The 22460-nt window shown below is 48.3% G+C and overlaps 1 protein-coding gene across 3 annotated transcripts; it reads right to left on the bottom strand.

Annotated features, from left to right (window-relative positions):
• Positions 1–540: 540 nt before the first annotated feature.
• On the bottom strand, positions 541–21596 carry AKAP8 (A-kinase anchoring protein 8). 3 transcript variants are annotated; one of them, XM_075025268.1, is made up of 14 exons: positions 21519–21596; positions 15744–15782; positions 15038–15070; positions 13087–13375; positions 11551–12157; positions 10993–11137; positions 10548–10595; positions 8446–8542; positions 7635–7776; positions 6901–6994; positions 5841–5971; positions 4950–5045; positions 957–1528; positions 541–760 (listed from the first exon to the last, which is right to left on the bottom strand). In XM_075025268.1, exons 1-13 carry the CDS (start codon positions 21535–21537, stop codon positions 977–979), a joined length of 2292 nt encoding a protein of 763 aa, XP_074881369.1. In that variant the 5' UTR covers positions 21538–21596; the 3' UTR covers positions 541–760; positions 957–976. The 3 variants fall into 3 exon arrangements, with proteins under 3 accessions (XP_074881369.1, XP_074881368.1, XP_074881370.1); XM_075025267.1 differs by having other exon boundaries at positions 541–1528; XM_075025269.1 differs by having other exon boundaries at positions 541–1528; positions 10548–10592.
• Between the last annotated feature and the right edge of the window lie 864 nt (positions 21597–22460).

Raw genomic sequence — 22460 nt, 5'->3', positions numbered from 1 at the left:
GGTTTTTTGGTTAAAAAAATAAAACTTTTGGGGGGGGCAAATAAAGGGTTTTGGGGTAAAAAAACAAAAAGGATTTACTCCACATGCAGCCTCACCTCACCCAATTGTGACTTTTCTTTCTTTTTTATTTTTGGTTTTGGTTTGGTGAATCCTTTAGGAAAGAGGTTTGGAGTTGGAGGGTGCAGCCACAACCTGTAAATTCTGCTGGAAAAAGGGTTTTTTTAGGGGAAAGCTAACACTTTTCTTCACTCGGAGTGAATTCCCGCGCAACCGACTGCCCCGTTACTAGAGATAATTGAGCTGCTGCTTCGTAAACTAATGATCAACCCAAATTCTCCAGCTGTAACAGAGGGAGATGAAAACGAATACATTTCCCGAGAGGAGAAATTCTGCCTTTTTGGGAAATTTTGGGAAATAATCAAATAAAAATTCCCTCACCAGAGTATTTTAGGCATTAGGAAGGATGAGGGAGGAGGGAAGGACGACGGCTCCGGCCCGCCAGCGTTAGCACTGCACTTAAAACCCAACGAGCCGCTGGGATCGAATCGATGCTTTTATTATTTTTCCAAACCTCAGCTTTTTTGGGGGGGTTGTTTGTTTGTTTTTTTTTCTTTTTTTCACCTTTTTCTTTCTAAAATTCCACCCCCCACCCCCCTCCAAAAACAAAAACAAAAAACCCCAAACAAAACAAAAAAAACCCCAAGCGGAGCCGCAGCCGGAGGGTTTCTCAGGGAAGGTACGGCTTCCTGCGCTCTTCGTCCTAAAACAAAAAAGGAATTTGCAGAAACGAAGCGAAATTAATCTTAACAAGATGAATGAAGCGCTGCGGCTGCTCCTTAACGACGCAGCCGGGTTCCCTCCCCTTAATTAAAATCAAAATTGGACAACTTCGGGTGCTGCGCTGAAAAAGAACAAAAAATCAAACAAAAAAAAAAAATCACGGATTATACCATCACCTTCACGCAAATATTCACAGTTATTCCGGTTGCGGCTCCGAAGCCACTGGCGGAGCCTCTTCCTCCTCCTCCTCCTCCTCCTCTTCCTCGCTGCAGCCGGCCGCAGCCGCCGCCTCGCTCCCGTTTTCCTCCTCTTTGCCTGCCCAACCCTCAGTTTCATTTTGGGGGGAAACCGCCGATTCTTGCGGATTTTCAGGAACCGCGGGCACCTCTTCCATTGCTTCCGAAGATGGCGGCACCGCTTCCGAAGTCACCGCAGCTGTCGCTTCCGATGTCACCTCCGATGTCATCTCCTCTGCTTCCAGCTCGTCGTCTTGCAGGAACGGGGGCATCAGCAGTGGTTTGGGGGGCTGATCTTGCTCCCCTAGATTTTTAAGGAATTCCTCAGGTTTGGAAAACTCTTCGGAAGGTTCTGCCACTTCCGTAACTTCCCCGATTCCTCCTCCTCCTCCTCCTTCCTGGGCAACCTCGACTGTGGTGGTTTCAGCTGCTCCTTCCCCGGCGCCATCTCCGCCTTCCAAAGCTTCATCCACGTCCTGATCCCCGATTTCATCCGTAAAGGGATCTTCTCCCTACGGAAAAAAAGAGATGGGAAAGAGACAAAGAGTCATCGAGCTGCAACGAGGCAAAGGGAATCTCTGCCGTGAAAACGCGGGAGAGGTGGTGGGGTTTTTTTTGGCAAGGGAAAAAAAGCAGCTCAGCGACGGATGATTCTTAATACAGTGGAAAAAAGAAAATAATAATAATAATCCGTCGTGGAAAATCCCAAAGGATTTGCAGCAAGAGAAGAACCCCAGGAGAAAAAAAAAAAAAGATCCCACACCTAGAAGGAGTGGAAAGAATCAGTTGGAAAAAAAAAATAAAAGCTCCGGTGCGGGAGAACGGTGCCGGTGTTGCTGGGGTTTATCGGCTCCGCTCCTCACGCGGGAGGAATTTGGGTTTAACCAAGACGCTTTAAAATCCAAAAGGAATTCCTAACAACTCTCCGTTCCTGGTTTCCAACCGCCAACGGCTGGATTCCCCTTCCCTTGCCGGGAAGAGCGGTGACGCTTCCAGGTTTTCATCTCGCCTTTATTTTGGTTTCTTTTGGGTTTTTTTTGGGAGACGATGCGGTCATGACCTTGCAGCCCGTGCTCTCACCCAGGCTACGTCCTACTGTGAGGGGTCTCTTGGGGACACCAAGACCCTCCAGATTTTGGGGAGGGGTGGGTTTTTTGGGGGGTGATTTTGGGTTTTGGGGGGGGATTTTTGTGTGGTGGGTTTTTTCTTAAGTTTGTTTTTTGACCTTGTTACCTTTATTCAGGCCGACAGTGGATCCTAGCACCGCTCCCCCCCTCGGTTTTGGGGAGCGAGGCGGGGCTCTGCTTGCGTTTCCAGAGTTTGGGGGTGCGGGGTGAGCGCTTGTAGGGTCCAAGAAGGGGTGTCGCTGTCCTACAACCTCCACCTTGCCAGAGAGGAGATGCCCCACACACACCCTGTGCTGCAATCCGAGTTTCTAAAATTCCCTTTTTTCCGGGCCCCCCCGAGAGCTGCCCCAACCCCTCGCAGGTCACCACGGCGAAAAGGGGAAGGGAAGGAGGGCGGGCGGCATGCCGATGACTGGCAGAAACTTCGCCTGAAATCTGATCGACGGCGGCGGGGGGGGAAGAGGTTCTGGAAAGCAGGATGGGACGGGGGGGGAAAAGAAAACCAAAACCAAACTCTCCGGACCCTTCCTCCTTTTTCCGCACCCCCCCCCGGGGTTAATATCTGCCTCGATCAGAGATTCAGCCCAGGTTGGCTGCCTCCATGCGAGAAGATCCATGCAGGTGGAGGAGAAACCTCAACGTTCATCTTCTCTGGCTGAGGATCACAACCTCCGGAGGTCGTGGAGGGAGAAGATATTAAAAAACTATATCGGGCTCTACCTCGCGATCTGGACCCCAACGTCCGTTATCGCCGGGAAAAATCTACCGGGGGATGTGAAGTCCACTCGTGGTGGAGACTGTCACGGTTTCCCTTGGGAAGGGCGAGGCGTCCCGCCATCCCTCCGAGGAGGAATCGTTAGGCCGATGGTCAAGAACTCATCTCTTGATGCGGCCAAGTCTTGATTAATTAATCGCCCTGCGTCTCTGGCCTTCCTTTCATGGGGGAAGGTTTGCCGAGAACGTTTATGGCGAGGCGGCTCTTGGCATTACCTGGAATCCTCAGATTTTCCTCCACCCCTTTTCAGTCTGGTTTTGCACCTGGGAATGATACGGAGACCGTGCTGGGATGGATCCGAAGATCTCCTCCTGCCGATGGACAAAGGTCAGGTGCCCGTGCTGATTCATTTAGATCTGCCGGCAGCCTTTGATACCGTTGATCATGAGGAGATGTGGACGTGCCTGCGGACCCTGGCAGGGGTAGACGGAGTTGCACTTGAGTGGTTCCAGTCTTTTGGGGATTTTATTTTATTTATTTTTTTTTTAATTTTTTTTTAATTTCTCTGAGAGATTCCCAGAGGTTTGCACCTCGTCTGCCCCGAGGGCTCGCTCGCTCTCTTTCTCCTGTGGGGTACCGCAGGGTTTTTATCTCACCCTCCTGTTCAACGTGTATGAGAGGCCGGTTTAAGGCGAGAGACGGCCATCCTACGCCGACAAACTCTCAGCTCAAAGTCTCTTTTCACTGGACCCAGAGGGTGGAGTTGCAGTTTTTATTTATTTTTTTATTTTGGAGGGGGAGGGAGGGCTAGATTTTAGCAGAGACTGGGCATGACAAGAGCTAGCTCAGTCCGGGTTTAGACCAAAAAATAAAAACCATGACGCCGGTGGGACAGGGGAAACATCTGCTCCCCCGTGCTGGTGGTGGTGGGGTGTGTGTGTGGGCATCTGCCTGCCCTTGTCTGCCAGGTTTGCAAACAAGGGGCTCTCTCCTGTCGGATCCTGGGCTGCTCCCGGATTTCCCAGGAAACAAGCAAGTAGCCAAAAGCGCTTCTTTTTTCATCTTCGCCTGGCGGAGGAGGTTGCGACCTTTCCTCTCTCAATCTCTCTCTCTTTTTTTCGGATGCGGACCTCGCCCGTTAAACCCACGCCGCCTCCGGACCCACGGATAACCGCGAGGCACTTTTAGGCCGGACATAACCGCCTGGCTGGCTCGCTCGGCGGCGTTCCCGCATGGAGCGGATTCCCCCCCATGCTCTGAAGACTGCGCTTGCCTTCTGGACTTCTTTCTGTAATTCCGAACGCTGGTTTGGGTTTAAACGAACCCTACCCTGACCTCTCCTCGTGCTCCGTCTTGGCTCTGAAGATCGGCTGGGGCGTTCTCTGCCACTTCCCAAGGGAAGAGGAGGAAAAAAGCTGGGGTGGGGGGCAGGAGGGGGGAAGCTAATGAGGGTGTTTCAACTCCCAGGAATCGGATGCACCTCCCCGCCTCGGGGTGCTCCATCATTTGGTCGAGCTGCCGGGAGCGCCGCAGAGCCCGGCTCTTTTAGACGGCGTAAAAATTCTCTCCCACCGGTGCAGGGCGAGCAGGTGGGCCAGGAGCCGTCCATGTCGTGATTCAATCCCAACTGGACTCAAGCAGCGGCTTCCCGACCCACACACTCGCTTCCCTGCGCTGGGGGAAACCTGGTGTCCCCCCCAAGGCCACAGCTCGAGGGGTGGCTTTGGGGAACTGGAGTTCCTTTTTGCTATTTTTGGTTTCTTTAATTACGTTTCCATTTTGGACGGTTTCATAAATTGATCTACGCGCGCCTGGGAATGACAGTTAAGTAAAAAAAACAAAAACAAAAAAACAACAAAAAAAAAAAACAACGAAAAAAACAAAAGCAAACCACGAGAAGTGGTAAACCGCCTACAGAGAAGAGAAACCAGACCCAAGATTTAGAGATAAAAAGGCAACAGAGTGGAACCTACGCTTCTCCCCATCGTACGCAGCAAGGCGTCCTGTCACCGACACGCAGCACACAGCGAGACGTGGCTCCGTGCTGCTCCAGGAACTCGGCACGAGTTGCCGACTCTCTCGTTCACTCACCTTGAGGTATTTTTCCAGCATCTTTACGATGTGTTTGTTATTCAGGACGCTCTTGGCGACGTGTAAGCTGGTCTTTTTGAATTGCTCTGCAGCCATCTGCAAAGGAACCAAACATTGGGGTCACTTCAAAAGGGGAAGAGTTCCAACGAGGAGCTTGGCTCAAGAGTTTGTATTCCCTCCTCCTCTGCAGGGCATGGGAAGCCTGATTGCAAATCCCAGAAAACAACACAAAAAAAGTGGATGCAAGGGAGCACCCGCCTGCGTTTCAGCACCAGCAGCTGGAACATCCCCCAGATATCCTGAGATCAAGTCCAGGACAGCGACATTCACGTCCGACCCTCAGAGGAGACGAAGACCACCCTTAGGGATGTGCAACACTGACTGCAGCTCACCCCGTCTTCATCTGCAATGTCCAAAGCCCCTCTCCGGCCCGTGCCAAATGAGACATCAATTACATCTCATTTATGAATTCCCCAAGCGCCCTCAAAGGCAGTTTTTAACTTTAATTTTTATAGCAAGCACTGCAAGTCTTAGAAAGAGGAGGTGTTTAGCCTGCACGTCTGCACAGTATGGCTGGACAATGTACCCTGCTAAACCCCCAACGCAGAAGAAAAAGCCAGATCTCCCTTTTAAGATCACTTTTTCTGTTCACCTCCCCATTTCTCATCCGCTCACGTTTCCTCGCAGAAGCACAAACCTTGCACAGCCCATCCACAAGCATCCTACAACCCTTTATAATTCCCCAGTCAGTGGCTTCATCTCACAATGCGATCAGAGACTGTACCAGAAGGTTTTTAGAAGCCACAAATAAACCTCGAGTGCCCGGACCGACGTCCCCTCGCCCCAGCAGAGATGAAACGTTCCAGTTCGGAAGCGAGCAGGGCTGCTTACCCTGCGGTTTCTGTTGTGATCGGCAGATCGCAGGTGCCTCTGGAGGAGGTGGTTCTGGGCAGGAATTAACATGTCACATGCCATGCAGTGAGCCGCCTCAATCTTCTTGAAGAAGTGTTCCTGGCCAATACCTACAGAGGCAACGAGACATCAGCCAAAATCCCAAACAAATGAGATGTTCAGCTGGTTAACGTTGCCTTAACACCCCCTCTAACAACCCCACGTCACAGCCAACACACTAATTCAGCATATTCCTTCCAGTTGCTGCTTTCAGAGACAAAAAAAAAAAAAAAAAAAAAAATCACATACGTTGCTCTAAGACGGGGAGGAGTTATTCTGCTCCAAAACAGATCGTACCGACACAGTACCCAAGCGTAGGAGGAAGAGAGACGGGGATAACAGCCTGAGGTACAAAGCCATCGACTTACTATTTTCCTCAGTCCTAGCCAAAACCAGCTTGCCTCGCCAAAAATCTATTTAAATAAAGGTGGAAGGGACAACTCACACTTCCCCCAGCTCTGGGTTCGTTCCTCCTCCCTACTTAAGCTCAGGTTTTCTGCCTGCCAGATGTTATAGCTGACGTGCAGCTTAACTAAACTCCACTCGTCACTCCCAGTACAAATGTGGATGAGCATTGCAGACTGTATCAGGGACAGGCACGTTGATGATGCTGAGCAGATTTTTCCCCAATCATGCTTGTTGCCACAACAGATCAACTTCGCCCCTTCCTCTTAACATTAAAATTGAACAGGGGATCCGGCTGCATTAACTGAACAGCCACAAAAATCAACAATTCCTGGGTTTTTTTCCCCATTTACCTCATTTTAGTATCTCTGACATTGCATGAGCCTCGTGGATCTGCTGCTTGAGAAACTGCAGCGAGGATGGGCAGTCCCCCTTCCCCACCATGACGATTTATTTCACAAAGTTGGCAAAAAAATACCCAGAACCTGAGGCTGAGTTACCCAAATCCTTCATGTTTGTGCTGCTGTATCTCTGTGGGAGCAGTATTTATTTTTCTTGGTCTCACTTGGTCTCTGGACGCAGAATAGACACTTACCCTTAAAAGGATCCGGCTTCTGTTTTGTGCCCTCTTTCTCGGTCAGCTCCTGGCGCCGCTTCTCGATTTTCTTATTCCTGTTGACAATGTACTCCTAGAAGGGAAGAGGACAAAACTCGCTGTCCTCCACACAACGCACCGAAACGATCGAGCGGCTCAACAGGGAAATGAGCTCTCCAGAGAAAACCCACAGGGAAGATGGCAGTTGGTGAATTAACTAGACAAGGCGGGCGTTTTCCCCTCCCCATCCCCTGTCAATTCTACCAGAGAAAGAGATGGAAAGATCCAAATCGGAGCCAGACAGAAGCCTGCTCCCATGTCACCATCAGATTCTTTGTGGGAGACCCTAAATCCTTGAAAAATGCCCCCAAAATGCAAACAGTGGTCATGCAGAAAATAAAACACCCCAGTCTTTATCTTGCCTTCCTCAGCTCTAGACGTGTAGACGGTGAAGACCATCTCTGGAAAGTTAATTTCTGGCCTTCTTATTCAAATACAGACAATTAACTTTCCCTCCCAACATGGAAACCCGTGAGAAACTGCATCACACAAACTGATGTCATTGGGTGATGCATTAACAAGTGGTGACGCGAGCTAACCAAGCAGGGTGCCGTGTGTGGATGAATCTGTAGCCCCTTCCACTCTCCATGTAAGCCTGGAAATCCCAAATTCAGCCTGGAAATCCCAGCACAGATGCAAGGAATGGTAGAGCTAACGCTGGGCAACCCACCTACCTGCAGAAACTCAACCGTTTTATCCGGGAGTTTGGTACCGATGTATCGCAAGGTCTCTTTGTGAAACTTGCTCTGGAGGTGTTTCTGGATCTCCTCTTCCTCAAAACTGCGGAACTTGCAGACGGAACAGGCAAACTGGATTCTAAACACAGCAATCGTACCGCTAATGAGGAATGAGCTCAACTTAACGAGAACATCCAGAAAATTACGACCATTACAGCTCCTGTTGTAGTTTGCTACCTCTCACGTTTTTTTCCAAGTGCCACCCCACGCAATTTTACTTTGTCTTGGACTTTTATAATCGCTGTAGAACCTGTGCAGATTAAACAGCCCCTACTTCTTCACTAAACTAAACGCTACAGGAGCGGTTGCTAAAACCCTGCACGAGTTTCAAGGTAACTAGAGAAATTCATAGGGCAGGAGCTGAATCAGCACTCTTTGATATGAAGATCCTCTCCCCCATGTGGGAAAACCCTGGAATAACAGAAACGCTGGTGCTGCCTTTGCTGGTCAGTCCGTCTTGAGATGACTTATTGTTTTAATAGCAAGGATGCATATATAGCCACTTAAAACACCCTTCTGAATTTGTAACTCTACACACTGATGTACGTATTGAACACCAAAATATTCTCCTTATCTTAAAACAGTCGTAAAACACAAAAAAGGGAAAAAAAACATGCTGACATCAGAATGCAGAGCCCCAAAACACGATCCCCCAGCAGATTTCTCCCACATTCGTGCAGAGGAATTATCCTTGGTCAATATTATTCACAGAAGTGCTGGGAACGGACCGGCTGATCGCTTTCCTTACCTGTCCATAGCACGATCACGCATCCGATCTCTTCTCCGCTGCTTCTCCCTCTTCTTTTTCACTTCCTCGTCATCATCTTCACAGCCATCTCCAGATGCTAAGGTGGGGAAAAACCAATCAGAATTACTGTGCTCACAATCCCCCACTTTGCTGGCTGAGGTATTTTGGGGCCCAAGTCCCTTAGTTTCCTCCTCACTCTCAGCTTTGGGAAGTCAAGACGTCTTTTGATCTCTGGAAGCTCTCCCCCTCCCAAGCCGGCTTCCAACTGCAGGGAAGCAGCAGGCTCTTTCCAAGGTCTCCGGGAGTTACCCAAACCCTCCTCTCCTCCAGCTCCCTGAACTTTCCGCAGCAACTCAAGCCTTCATAGGCAGCGACAGGACACGCCATTAGTGGAAAGAGTCCTGACTTTTAGGATGCTGCAAAGACACCGCTCTATCTCCATTCCTTGGGAGAAGCCACTACTTTCTCCCCAAATTCACATTTTTTTTTCCCCTATTTTTCACAAGGCTGAAAATGCTACTCCAGAAAGTTAAGCAATAAAAACCAGCAGAGATGCTAGCAGTGCTTGAGTAGCAGTGCTGCTTCCTTGGGACAGTTCTGGCTATATTCCTCATGTCGCCTTCCCAATCATTCCTTGGTAATTACTGAGAAAGCAAAAAAGAACTAAAGATTCAGCTGACCTCGTGTTTTGGGGCAGAAAGCTCCAAGTCAGAGGTCTATCAGCCTCACAGGACTCAGGTAATAATTCACCTGCAACGTTTTCAGGTAAAGAAGCCCGGAGACTGGACCTCGGCATCAGAGGGAGGCTTAAACAAGAATTTTAACATCCAGCCACACCTCAGTTTCAATCCTGGAAACAACCTAAAAGTGCTTGGGGTTGATGCGTCTTTACCAAAAATTACAATCCAAAACCAGCTGAAGTGGTTCCAGCTACTTTAGACCATACACTTTTAAAATCAGTGCTCTAACATACCTCGATATATTCCCATCTATTTGGAAAAAAATTAAAACAAAACAAGGTTTAGCCCAGTGCCTGAAGCCTCCACTCAAAATTATTTAGTTTATGGTATTTTTCCTCTGCCCTGTTGCGAGACGCACACGTCCTCACCGCTGTCCTCCAAGCAGCGCAGGAAAATAAACTAACATTGTGGTCAATATCCATTCCTACAGATGGCAACCGTCCGTGCTGAGAAGCCCAGAAAAAACAAAACCGTTCTGGCACTCCCCTGCTCACCAGCGCAGCACTTCTGTGCCACGACAGGCAGCGCCAGAGCCTTGGACTGGTTAACAGGTCGCAGCAGGAGCTGCATCAGCCTCTGACCGAAAAAAATCCAAGCTCTCGGTAGCACCCCGAGGCGAAGCAGATGGATTCGGAGTAGGAGTAATCTGGGAGGACTGTGTGAGGGGGGGGTAACACCCTACCTTCGTCTGCCGTATCGCCCCAATTCCCATTCTCCTGAAAAAGAGAAACACAAAAAGATGCTGGTGTTATTTACTACGGTTTGGAAGTTTCACGGTCCACCAAGACAGACCATGGAGCGGGCGAAGGGTCGCGTCATTTGGGGATTAAACACCCATTTTTATAAATGTTTACAAAATAGTTGTTTTCTATAGATCAGGTTATATGGCACTGCTAAGTATCACTTCTCGCTATCAAAATTTAAGTACTTGGCAGCTGAGTTGCCACTCCGAGGAACACTGTACTGAGGGTTACACGCACTTACAAGCGAGACAAATGGCAATGACCCCCATCCAACCCAGCAAACCAACCAATGAGGAAAGAAACCAACCACTAATTGGAATTTAGCCCTAATGTGCCTTGCCAAAAGCAGAAGTAAAGGCACAGGATCCTAACCTCTCCACTACAAGTGCTTTTTGGGCACCTCTGTGCAAGCGAATCTGCCAGTAACCCCTGCTGAAGGGCGTGGGGAAATTACAAGGAGCAAATACTTGCACAATATATGGGCTCAAAAAGCTGTTTCTGGGTGATTTTAAATATTCTGACCCTCAGCACAGTCAAAAGAGCAGAGAAAATTGCTCGAGAGCTTAAGTGTTCCCACATTTGCCACAAAGACTGATAAAAACCCCAAAGTTACTTACACCTTTGTCAGCTTCATCTCCTGATTTTTCCTCTCCTTCGGCCTCATCTGCTGCACACAAGAGAAATAATTTAGCTGGTGTTGGGGGGGGTCTTTTCTCCCACTTTACACTCCAAGGGGCCCCTAATGAATCACCAACTTCTGCCGTAACAGCTCAAAACTCCAGTGAAGATCACAAATAGCTCACTGGTTTCTCCTTGCCCACCAGTCTCTGCTGCAAACTTGGTCCTTACTTTCACACAATGCTCAACTCGGGCATTAAATTTTGCCCCAGGCCACAAAATACAAAGATCATAAAGCCTGTGCACTTGCAGAAGTACAACAATGCTAACGACTTAAAAATATAATACAATAGCTTTGAAATGTAACAACTGTCAGTCAGCTGAAAGATAAAACACTTAAAAACTGGGGGAAATGGCCGATATTAGTGGGTGAAGACAGCTCGTACCGTTCTCAGTGTCGTCTCCTTCACTGTCGGTCTTTGCCTGTTTGCTGTCCGGCTCATCTCCACTTTGTGACTGTTTGCGTTTGCGTCCTCCTCCCTCGCCATCTGATCGCCCTCCTGAACGGTTTCGGAAACCTCTTCTCTTGGGCTGAAGTGGGAAGAAACCAGTCGTCGTCAATCAACTCGAGGCACCAAAAAAGCTTAAAAATCAAACTATTCCACCCATCTGCTATATCTCCTAAAAAAGTTTAAATTCTTATGACCCTGCCGACTTATTTTTGGCTATAAAAGGATTTTATAGCTGGGTTAGCATTCCTAGAGCGCTGATTTGGGATGGGGTAAGCATTCAGAAGCTCTATTTTACATGCAAATGGGTATGTACAAGCTTGGTGACATTCCGCTCTATCCAGGGAGATTTAAATTATTCTGTGGTGGAAGCAACGTGAATTAAGACTCGCGCTTCTCCAAAGGACTCCGCTCTACAGCCGAACAGCGAAGCCTACCCACCGAGGCAAGCAAAAAGCAATCTTGATAAGAAAAAAAACAACAGTAACAACTTACCATGAGCGCATTCATGTGCCAGGGCACTGTACCCATCCTGTCTCTGTTTCGTTGCCTCCCCATTCCGTACGGCATATTCCCATACCGTCCCATTCCCATGCCCGACATCCCCATCATGCCATAGTCATAGTCTCCGTAGTCACCGTAATCTCCGTAGTCGCCATAATCACCATAATCCCCATAGTCGCCGTAGTCGCCGTAATCTCCATAGTCTCCGTAGTCACCGTAATCGGGAACGAGGGCTTGGGAAAAGAGGGAAGGGAGCCTGTTGGATCCGGCACCCCCCATCCCACGCCCACCCATGTAGTTCAACTCATTCCAACGAGCTGAGAGGCGCTCAGAGCTGGAGGAGGGCATGAAGTGGTCGGTGCGGTTGAAAGCATTTAGACGCCCTCGATTTTGAACACGGTTTTGACCCCGTCCTCGGATGAGGCCGTAGTTGTTTCCTCGGTTGCGAGATTGATCCCTGCGGTTGTCGAACTGGCTCCCGAAGGAATCATTCCGATCGGTTCCGACTTCTCCATAATCGTAGCCAGATCGGTACATGTCACGGTCGTTCATTGAAGACCTCGAGTCGTATGATTCGAAAGACTCAAATCTGAAAGAGCTGCAGAGGAGGAGACAACAGTCAGCAGCTAGAATAATGTTTCCACACATCACACAGGCGTTGGCATCCAAATGTTTTTGGCCAGAAAAACAGAATAAAAATCTTTTTAAACCCTGCATAGCGATCACTTTCTGTATCCCACATCGCCTTTTCCTTATTCTCAGGGAAAATGATTTAAGTATCAAAGACCTGTGGTTTTCTGCAGAGTATCTGAACAGAAATCCTTTGGAGATGTCATAACCTCACTAACTTTATAGCACTAAACCACTCTGAATAGTGTTTTGCCAGCAGAAAAGCAGATGCCAAAAGCTTTCCCAGGTAAAAGCTGCTTCACGTTGTCTCTTAGCTGTGCCTCCAGGTGTGAATTAATGCAGATAAACCCCTCAGCATCTTGTCTGACCACAGCAGCAAGCAACAAAATGGCCAAAAAAAAGGCAAAACTTCATTTATTCAGTAACTCTCGCCAGGATGTGTATTATTATGTCAGCAGCAAAACACGCACCAATATGAAACAATTCTCCAGACTAGCATAATTTAACCCGAAGGGAGAAACAAAAATAATTACTGGGCAGCTATGAGGAAAAAAGGACGCAGAGGAAAAAAATACTTTAAGAAACCTAAAAACTAGAAATAAAAAACCTTATGCAAAATCTAGGAATTGAATCGCCAACGGAAGCTGCTTTTAATGGTGGACGAGTGCATCAAGTTTGATATGTTTGAGAGACAGAGATATATATATATAAAAAATATGTACATGCATGAGCGCACACACGTATCAGGGCAGGTAAAAAATAAGCCGTTAAGTTTATTTTCCAAGGAGCAAATGCTGGATCGTGCCTACGCAATCAGAACAGCTTAATCTGAAGTTATGGTGATTAAAAGCTGTTATTTTTTTGCTATTAAAAATAAATAAGAAGTGGAACAGTCACCTCTCCTGGTCTTCCATCCCCTCCCCTGTTCCGCCACTGCCCTCCTTCGACAGCATATCCAAACGCTGGTTGATTTTGGCTATGATGGAATCCGAATTCTCGTTCGCTGAAGTCTCGGCGCCATACGAGGCGACGGGCATGGCGGTGTTGACATCGGCGTTCATGCTCATATCTGAAGTTTTGGGTGTTTCCCAGCTGCTGGAGGTGGCAGCGGCTGCGGCGTAGTTGTACGTGGCCGCTGTATTAGCGGCAGTGGTTTGGGTGTTGTAATAGTCATAGCCTTCATAGCCTGGCAGGAAAGGAAAATAAAATTGATATTAATACAATATTATGAAGACATGGGAACCTGGAGGAAGAGTTTAGAAGCGAACTGATCCTACTGGGCAAGGCTGCAGCTGGGTTTTACCTCCTTTCAAGGAAATCTGGTTTCTCAAAGTGAGTTGTATCAAAGATTCTTGTTGCTCAACCCTAAAAGCATAGGGACCTTCCTCCTTTAGGTGATTTTAACTGCAGAAACGGAGTGCTGCTGGTTGTATTTGCAATTTCAGAACAAAACCCTGAGCCATCTACGTCGCATGGTCCCACAAAATGACACCAAAAAACTCAAAGCGGATGCGCTGCCGAGCACGTCACCGTATACCCATCAAAAAAGGACCACAACTAAATAAATTAATCAGAAAATCAAAGCTGCCAGTTGTATTCAAAGAGCACCTCACAGCAAGATACCACGGTGCTGTGGAAAACCCAACGCGCTGCAGCTGGATGCTTTGTGCTATCCCAAGATGGGGCCTGAGGGATGCGCATGTGCTCCCGACAATCCTTATCGCAGCTCTATGGCCCTGGCTCGAATCCGGTGTCGCTCCGGCAGAGACACGTGCCACGAGCTATGCAGCAAGCTTCCGCTCGCTGCTTCTGACGTGCTAAACCCTTCAGTTTACCAGTTCTAGGGCTCTCTAAAGCGACCGCCATAATAACCCCTCATAATTCTCCTTTTCCATGATGCTTGCAATAAAATTGACATTGTTAAGGCCACCAGTGTGATGATGCCGCTGCCGGTTGTGCTGACCAGCATGGCCTCATTGTGTCTTTGTATTCCCCCATGTGCCTGTAACTTGTGCAACTAGATGATAAGGTCTCCGGAGCAGGAACGGCCTTTCTGCTCTGCATCGGCACAATACCCAGCACAACAAGGCACGAGTCCTTGACAGGGGCACCCAGGCTTTATAAAAAGGAGGAATAATACAAGGAAAAAAACCTCTCATTTTCAGCAATGACTTGAGCTGGGAGGTTTAAATCCACAGCCTGACACGCAGCATTCAATTTTATATTGTGAGGACCAAAGAAATAATGTTTTCTAAAAGAATCTCAGGCTTTTGCTTGGGAATGTGTTAAGACCAGCTTAAGGATCCAAATCAAGGCCAATTAAACTCTTCTTCTCGGAGCAATTAGTTATTAGTGAAAGCAAGTCATGTTTTATTGAGGAAGCACCAGCTTGCACAGAGAACTGCATTTGTGTACCATCAAGCTGCCAGAATTACATAGGCAAACCTTGGGTTTTGAGGGGAAAACAATATAATCTCAGTAAAATCAATTTATTAACGTACACATCTGGTTGTCCCAGATCAAACGAGAAACGGAGACGTAAAAGAAATGAACTTTTCTCATCCATGAGCTAATTTTTCTGCTTTAAGGAACAGACGGCTGCCAGACATTAGGACAGAACTGCTCCCTTAGCAGAAGCAGCTGCCACAACCACGGAGCAAGGTAAAAATAAAAGAAATGAATTGGTGAAGAAGAGCAGTTTAAAAGTACATTGCTGCATTATTTCACACTGACTTCCACGTGGGGACGGCATATGAGCAGGAAAACAGCTCCGCTCACCGCAGCCAGCTTGAGACACTGAGGAAGGCACCCCAACACCCGGAGATAAGCGAGGTTTTTTAACACGTACCTTGCCAACTCGTCGCATTCGTCGCGTATGTACCTGAATGGGACAAAAAGAAAAGAGAGTTTCAGCTCTAAAAGCAACAAAGTTAAAAGTTCAGAGCCTAAATATATGTAAGTCAGTTTAACAGCTGGTGAAAACGATGGATCCTTTTGCGCAGAATGGGAAAGAAAGAAGCTGGGACTTCCAAGAGCTAATTATGAAAATGAAATGGATAATATATACTTTTTACTATGTTTTTTGAAACACTTGCAAGTATGTGCACTTGAGAACAACTCAAGTGATTCAGTAAAAACCCTCAAGTAGCAGTAAAACCACGGCAAAAGCAAATATGTTTGTTAAAACTATCACTTTAAGGAGCATCTCACTACTTCTGCTGTTGTTTAGGCTGGAGAGCGCCCAAACTCCCAAATACCTCAGGATACGCTTCGTTCTGCAGCGCTAATAAACCCCAGGTGATAAAGCAAAGCACGTTATTAATCATATGCAAGGTTGTGACCAGTTCCTCCAGTATACAATGCTAGGAATCGGAGTGTATCACGGAGGAAGCTTTTACAGAAAAACACGTAGAAAGTCACTAAAACAGGTAGAGGAAAAGAAAGACTGAAAAAACTGTTTCTATATTACACTATCCTGGCTAGAATGATGAAAAAGTAAGTTATATTCTAAAACTGCAATTCCCCAGATCTGTTTTTATATACACAAAACTCACCTTGAGTGTTGGTGGCCCCAGTATTCCAGGTGCCATAACCTGCAAGAAAAAGAAAGGAGCTGTTAGAAGGATCACCTCTGCTGTTACCACAGGGTTTGTTTCTTCCCTTACTTGACCCTAAAAACAGTAAAGTCTTTAATTACAGCTGCACTTCTGCTTTTTATTGTTTGGGAAACATGCCTGAAGCTTGCCTGATGCTTTATTTCAGATTGTTTCAGCAGTCTAAAGGTCAACGAGATGTTCTGAAACACCAAGAATTAAAAAAAAAAAAAGTGCGTTTTGAAAGAAAAATCAGTTTTAAAAGGTGCTTGATGTTAACAACAGCACAAAGCTATGTTCATACAGGAGAAAATTTGCAAGATAAATCACCCGAAGAACTGAAGCAGCATCAAGAACGGACATTTCGATTGTGTTACGCCAGCAGAAGCGTCCTTTTTCCTAGGGAATATCGGATATCCTCATACGTGATCCGAGGCGAGTACTGCTATTCTATGAGCCAATGAAATAAATTGAACGCTCTCCACTTTTCAGCACTAATTACAAAATTCATGCTAATGAGGTGGCTTCAATCTGGTCTCTCCGAAAACAGCAGCGGGGTGAAGCACTTGCCCAGGTGGAAGAAAATGCAAAGGGCCACGACACACAGGAGCTCCTGCCGCAACTTTACCGGCTCTTTTATTTCACAGCAGTGATTTGTTTTCCTCATCAAAATAAATCATCTCTCCATTTCAAACCTTTCCCAAAGTTTCCAGGGTGGAATCAGCATCCCCGGCACCGCAGCAATCCCTGAAAGACCTGCAGCGAGCTCAGCTAACACCTTCATCCGCTCAAAGGACATCAGATAAATAAGCTCCGTGCTGCAACGAAACCTCAAGAGCATCTAAATTAAATCTTGAAATCAAAAGCAATGCACTGGGTGTTTTGCTGAAAGCATTTCCCAGAGTCTTGGCTACCACTTCTCTGCAGAAAAACAATTTTATTATCTGATCAGAAAAATAAGTTGGTCCACAAGCAGAATTACTGATGGCCGGCTTCCTACAGATCCAAATTATTTCGATAGCCACTGTATTACCCCAAACCTCTCCCTATTTTTGTTCTGGCCTTGCCTTCCTGTCCTGGATCTGGACTTCCCCTTCCCTTTAGCAACCTCATCTCCCTCCAAACGTTCGCCGGCTGAGGAAGAGCCCGCACAAGCCAAAAAAATCACACACACACTTCCTTCCTTCCTTCTTTTAAGATTTAGGTTGCTTTTCTACACCTTAAGACACCACTTTCACAAAACTTTTATATTTTTGGAGGTGGCCACCAATTTTGCAAAGCTTCTCTATTTTTGGAATCAACTCCCTATTTTCCAAAACATTTCTTTTTTTAGAGACAGCCCAATTCTGCAAAAACTTGTCTTTTTTGGAGGTTGCTCCTGATTTTGCCAAACTTCTCTATTTCTGGAGGCGGCCCCAATTTCGCAAAGCTTTTCTTTTTTTAGTGGCAGTGCCTGATTTTGCAAAGCTTTTATATAGTTTTGGAGGGGGCCTCCTATTTTGCCAAACTCTTCTACTTTTGCAGGCGGACCCCAATTTTGCAAAGCTTTTAAATTATTGGAGGTAGCCCCTAATTTTGCAAATCTTTTCTATTTTTGGCAGTGGCCCCCAATTTTGCAAAGCTTTTCTACTTTTTGGAGGCAGCCCCCAATTTTGCAAAACCTCCTTTTCCTTTGAGGCGGCTGCCGATTTTGCAAAGCTTTTCTATTTTTGCCAGCAGCCCCCAATTTCACGAAGCTTTTATATTTTCTGGAGCAGGAGGGGACTGTCCCAATTTTGCAAAGCTTTTATTTTTTGGAGGCAGCCCCCCAATTTTCCCAAAACTTTTCTTTCTTGGCAACAACCCTCAATTTTGCAAAACATGTACTTTTCGAGAGAGCCTCCTATCTGTAAAATATTTTCTCTTGCACACCCCAGCTCCCTGAACAAACCTGTCTAACACCCACCAAGGACACCTCTCCCTCTTAATGACTTTATTTTTCCACAGGCAATCACCTTAAGCACACAGAACCTAAAGAAATGGTGGGCAAAACAGTTACCACTGTATTTTCGCCCTTCTATAGAAACCGCAGCACCAGCAAAACAGGAACCGCAACACGTAAACGCCTTTTCAAATCGGAGCCTTGTTACCGAGTAATTTCCTTTCCCAACGTTGGCGTTTTTAGGTCGAGTCATTCGGCGTTCAGCTTCACTTTCCAGCGGACGCAGGATGGTGCCGGGATGAGGTTTTCCAGCTGCCGGTGGGTCTCGTGGGAAGGATCACGTCGCGACACACCAGGGAAATTAAGGCCAAACCTCCGAGTCATCGACTGCAGCCACCCCAAAGCCTGACTTTAAATCCACAGCTCAATTTTAATGCTTCTTCCTCCCGTTAACCCACCTCTTGCAAACAAACTGCTGAGTGCACGTGATCGTTTCAAATGACGTTAAGTGACACCAAGCCCCCGGATGTCACAGGCATCATCCCAGCTCGACGCCTGCCTCTGGACACGCTCATCGCCGGAGAAAAGCGAGAAGAGAAAGCCAAGTCAGCGCAGGGAAGCTTTTCTCCGGACAGGTCGCTCCGTTTCTCACCCAGCGACGCCAAAAATAGCAACAGCCCTCGCGCTTTCGACCGCACGCAGACATTGGATCAAAAGCGAGCTCCTCTCCTTTGATTTTTAAGTCGTCTTTGATAAAACCTTGGGTACCTTAATTCAGGAAGCAAAATAGCCTGGCCCCAGCACAAAACCCTCGAGGAAAACAGAGGCTGCTTGGCCCGAAACGTAGCGTTTTTCAGCCAAAGAGAGTCCCACCTCTTTGTACCTCCAGATTCTATAGGATAAAGCTCCCCGCTTTTTTGTTACGTGCATATACGTTGGCACCCGGCTTGCTGAGACGTAGGGCATGTAATGTTCATGCAGGTATTACCACGATGATCATATTTTTTTCAAGGAACAAAGAAGTCTGGGTTACGCAAAGACCTCAAGCTTTCAAAGCAAAGATCTCAAGTTTTCAGTACAACTTAAGAACATGGTAATTAAGAGTTCAGCATCTAATTTTGAAACTAAATATTATCTAAAAAAATCCACTAGATGAGAAACGCGGGTATTAATAACTTGGTACCAATGAGCAGAGGTTGTATTCGTCAGTTCTGCAGCAGCACAGCATGTCCGTGAACATCCCCAGGAGGGAAAAAAAATCAGCTGAATAAATCATCATTGCCTTCTCTTGGGAAAATAAACACAAAACAAAGGGCAGAGCAGGAAAAAAACAGCTCGGAAGGAACCAAGGAGTGAATTTTACTGAGCTGAGTGTGCTGCGTGTCCTGGTTCCCAGCTAATTCCCAAGACGGCGCTCCCTTAGGTGGGGGGAAAGCTTGGGAACCATTTTTCTCCACACACATGTAGAAGCAGAAAGCGAATCTGGAGACGACAGAGCAATGTAAAAAAATTTACTTTGTTCAGTCTACGTGAAGCACTGAGAAGTTTCAACACCCACAGAAAAAAAGCTGGGGTGCAGGAGGCAATTCCTTCTGAGAGCAGAAGTCCAAGGTTCTCCTGCTGATTTCAACAAAGGACTTTATCCGGGGAGAACAGAGTTTGCCTTCTGCTGGAATCACGAACTATTTAAATTAAACCTATATATGACACGCTCCTATGCAAGCCTCAACTGTAAAGGGCACTGTCCTCAAAAACCCGCTCGCATGGAACCATACAATTCTCAACACGCAGAGAATTAAAAATAAAGGAGCTGGTTATAGGCTGAACTGACTACACCTGAGGACTATTTATAAAACCCCAAATATGCAAGAATTCATTCATTTTTGTACCGTGTAACGGTAAAAATCCACACCAAAACTTCTCTAAAGCTGCAATGCACTTGGGGGTTTTAATCTATTAACAGTTCTGCAAGGCGAAGGGAAGATCCCAGCTCTAAGTAGCTTGTTAACTTCACGAAGCCAACAAAATCTTTCTCAGGAATAGCTTTTAGCTGCCTAAACTCTTGAGTTGTTATCAGGACTTGCTCAGCTGTCAGTAGAGAGAAACGAGCACTTGTAAAGGATGATTCAACACACATTTAAGGTGTTTTTTAATCCTGTCACAGTTTTTCACCTCATTTTTATGCCCAAAGAACAGAGAAAACACTTAAAAAGCATTGAAAAGCATGATGGAAGAGATGCTGGGCATCAAGTCTCCACCAAACTGAAAGTGGAGACAGAGGGAACCTGGAAAGAGCAACTTGTCAACAGGTCTGTCTCAACACGATGTCCAGATGAATTATGAATGATCTCTGCAGAAAAAGCGACGTGCGGGGTATTAGGAACTTGGTAAAACACACGCAGAAACGGCATCGCTGCTGTATTATTTATAAAATCCTGCTGCAGTCATAATTACATTACAAAAACCAAGGAAGTGTTTTCAACAGCAAGTTAAAAATCGCCCTGGTGGGACTTTCACGTCCCTGAACATGACCAGAAGTGAAGTGAAGCATGAATTCAAGGTGGGAAGAGGACGGAGGGCTCCAAACGGGCACAGGGAGAGCGGATCCAGGCTATCGAGCTGCTTCAGCCTCAGGTCTGGGAGCATTTACCCACGTGCCGCTATCTCACATCCGAATAAACTTCATCAAGGGACTTTAAACAACCAATATTCATCTGTTAAGCTTCGATTTGGGTGACTTACTTTCACTTTCCACTGTTGCAAGCCTTGTTTCATAGTTTTAAGAAATGTTAAAAACCAGCAGAAGCTGGGAGAGCATGCCAACGTTACTGAACTCCATGCTGGTTAGCGCTTTGATGAAGGAGGCCGTTAGTGCTTTGATGAAGGAGGCCGTGTTTCCCGCCCCAAATCACTTCCCCACTCTGGCAAATGAAGCATAACGTCGTTAACAGCCGTTTTGATGCTCAACGGTGTTTCGGAGGGCTCTCACCTGCAGCCTTATGCTTCGTTTAACACCTTCTTGCCGGTTGCTGTTATACCGGGGAGGAGGAAAACAGCTCGGGGCGGGGGGGGGGGCAAAAACACACCTGGAGGCCTTGAGGCAGGGGGTGCCAAGGGAGAACCACCGCCGGGGTTTATGGCTGTGACAGCTCCCCGGATCGGGCCCCCGCTCCTCACCGAGTCGCTGCTGCTCCCCCCAGGGTTAACGGGGGAGGGGGGATTTTTAGCCCCACTCGGAGTGAAACCGGTGCCCGGAGGGGGGTGTGTGTGTGTGTGTCTCAGCCCATCTCTTGTGTGAGCGTGAGGAGATGCTGCTGACCCTTCCCCCCCCGCAACTAAGCGGCCTTCCCGGGAACGGGGGGGCGCAACCGGGGGGGGGGGGGGGAAGGACCGGCGCGCACGCGGCGGGGGGCGTGGCCGCGCGGCCGCCATTTTGTGTCGTCTTCAGAAATGGGACCGGCTCCATTTCCGCCCCCCCCATCACACAGCCGGGGCGGGTGGGGGGGGGTGAGGAAGAGAGAACGGCCTCCCCCCCCCCCCCACCCCCCCAGCCTTGAATAACACCCTTCCACCAATCGACGGCGCCCCAGCGCGGAGCGACGCGGCGCTGAACCAATCAGCGGCGGCGCCCTCTCACGGGAGGCGGGAACAACGCCTTCCCGCAGCGGCTGAACCCCCCCCGCCGCCGCCGCCGACCAACCTCCCGCTCTCCTCCCCGCCGTTAACGGGAGAACCGCCGCCGAGGCCGGCGGGAGGACCGAGCCGCCATCTCGGGTGAGGCGAAGGGCCAGGCCCCGGGGCCGCCCCGCACCTACCGCCATATCCCTGCTCCATCGCTCCCCCTCCGCCTCCGGCTCAGCAGCAGCGGCGCCGCACTGCCCGCCCGAGCGCCCGCTGCGCAGGCGCGCCGCTCCCGCCTCCCATTGGACCCCGCCGCCGCTTTGGCCCGCCCACGAAGCTCTCCATTGGCCGCGCTCCAGAAGCTCGTCCCCGCCCTCGCTATTGGCCGAGCTCGTCGAGAGGCGCGACCCTCCCGCCTCTCCTATTGGTCAGCGCTCCCCTGCCGGCATCGACCCCCTGATTCTATTGGCGGAGGCCCTTCCTCCGTGGGCCGACGCCGGGGCTCCCTCCTGTCAATCACAGCCATTCCTTCTCCTGATTGGGCGGCGGCGCAGGGCTCTGTCCTTCACGGTGCATGATGGGGGCGGCGGGGCTCACCACAGAGCGGGCCTTCACCCCTCACCCGCCCCTTGACCCCTCACCTTTGCCCCCTCAGTACCCAAACTGACCCTTGACCTTCCCCCCAGGCCCCACCCACGACACGAGGCCCTTCCCCAGCCCCTCACAGCAATGGCGTCCTCCCGCCCCAGCCCACAACAACCCTTCACCTCACGCAGCAGCAGGATCCCCAACGCGGGATCTACAGGATCTACGCCACCGACAAAAGCGGCGGTGACGAAGGCTTCAGCCCAGTGAGATGGCGGCTTTTTCCTCCCCCTTCAGGTTTCACCCAAAAACAGATGAAAGAAGCTTAAAAGCAACCGGCAGCAGCGGGGAAACAAGTGAGGAGAGCCCAAAATCGGCCATAACCACGCCATGGTCTTTGTCAAGCTCCACATCCTTTTCCAGACCCGTTTCATTCCTTTATTGCCTGAACCGAAGAGCAAACGGCTGAAGGACACGCTTTTATTGTAAATTCCAAAAGAAATCGCTATAAATTACATAAAGGATGAACAATTGTGGCACCTCGGCTCAGC

The sequence above is a fragment of the Buteo buteo genome, chromosome 4 (genome assembly GCF_964188355.1).
Source record: "Buteo buteo chromosome 4, bButBut1.hap1.1, whole genome shotgun sequence".
Taxonomy (NCBI): Eukaryota; Metazoa; Chordata; class Aves; order Accipitriformes; family Accipitridae; genus Buteo; species Buteo buteo.
The sequence above is the reverse complement of the archived record's forward strand: the minus strand, read 5'-3'. Positions and strand labels throughout refer to the sequence as shown.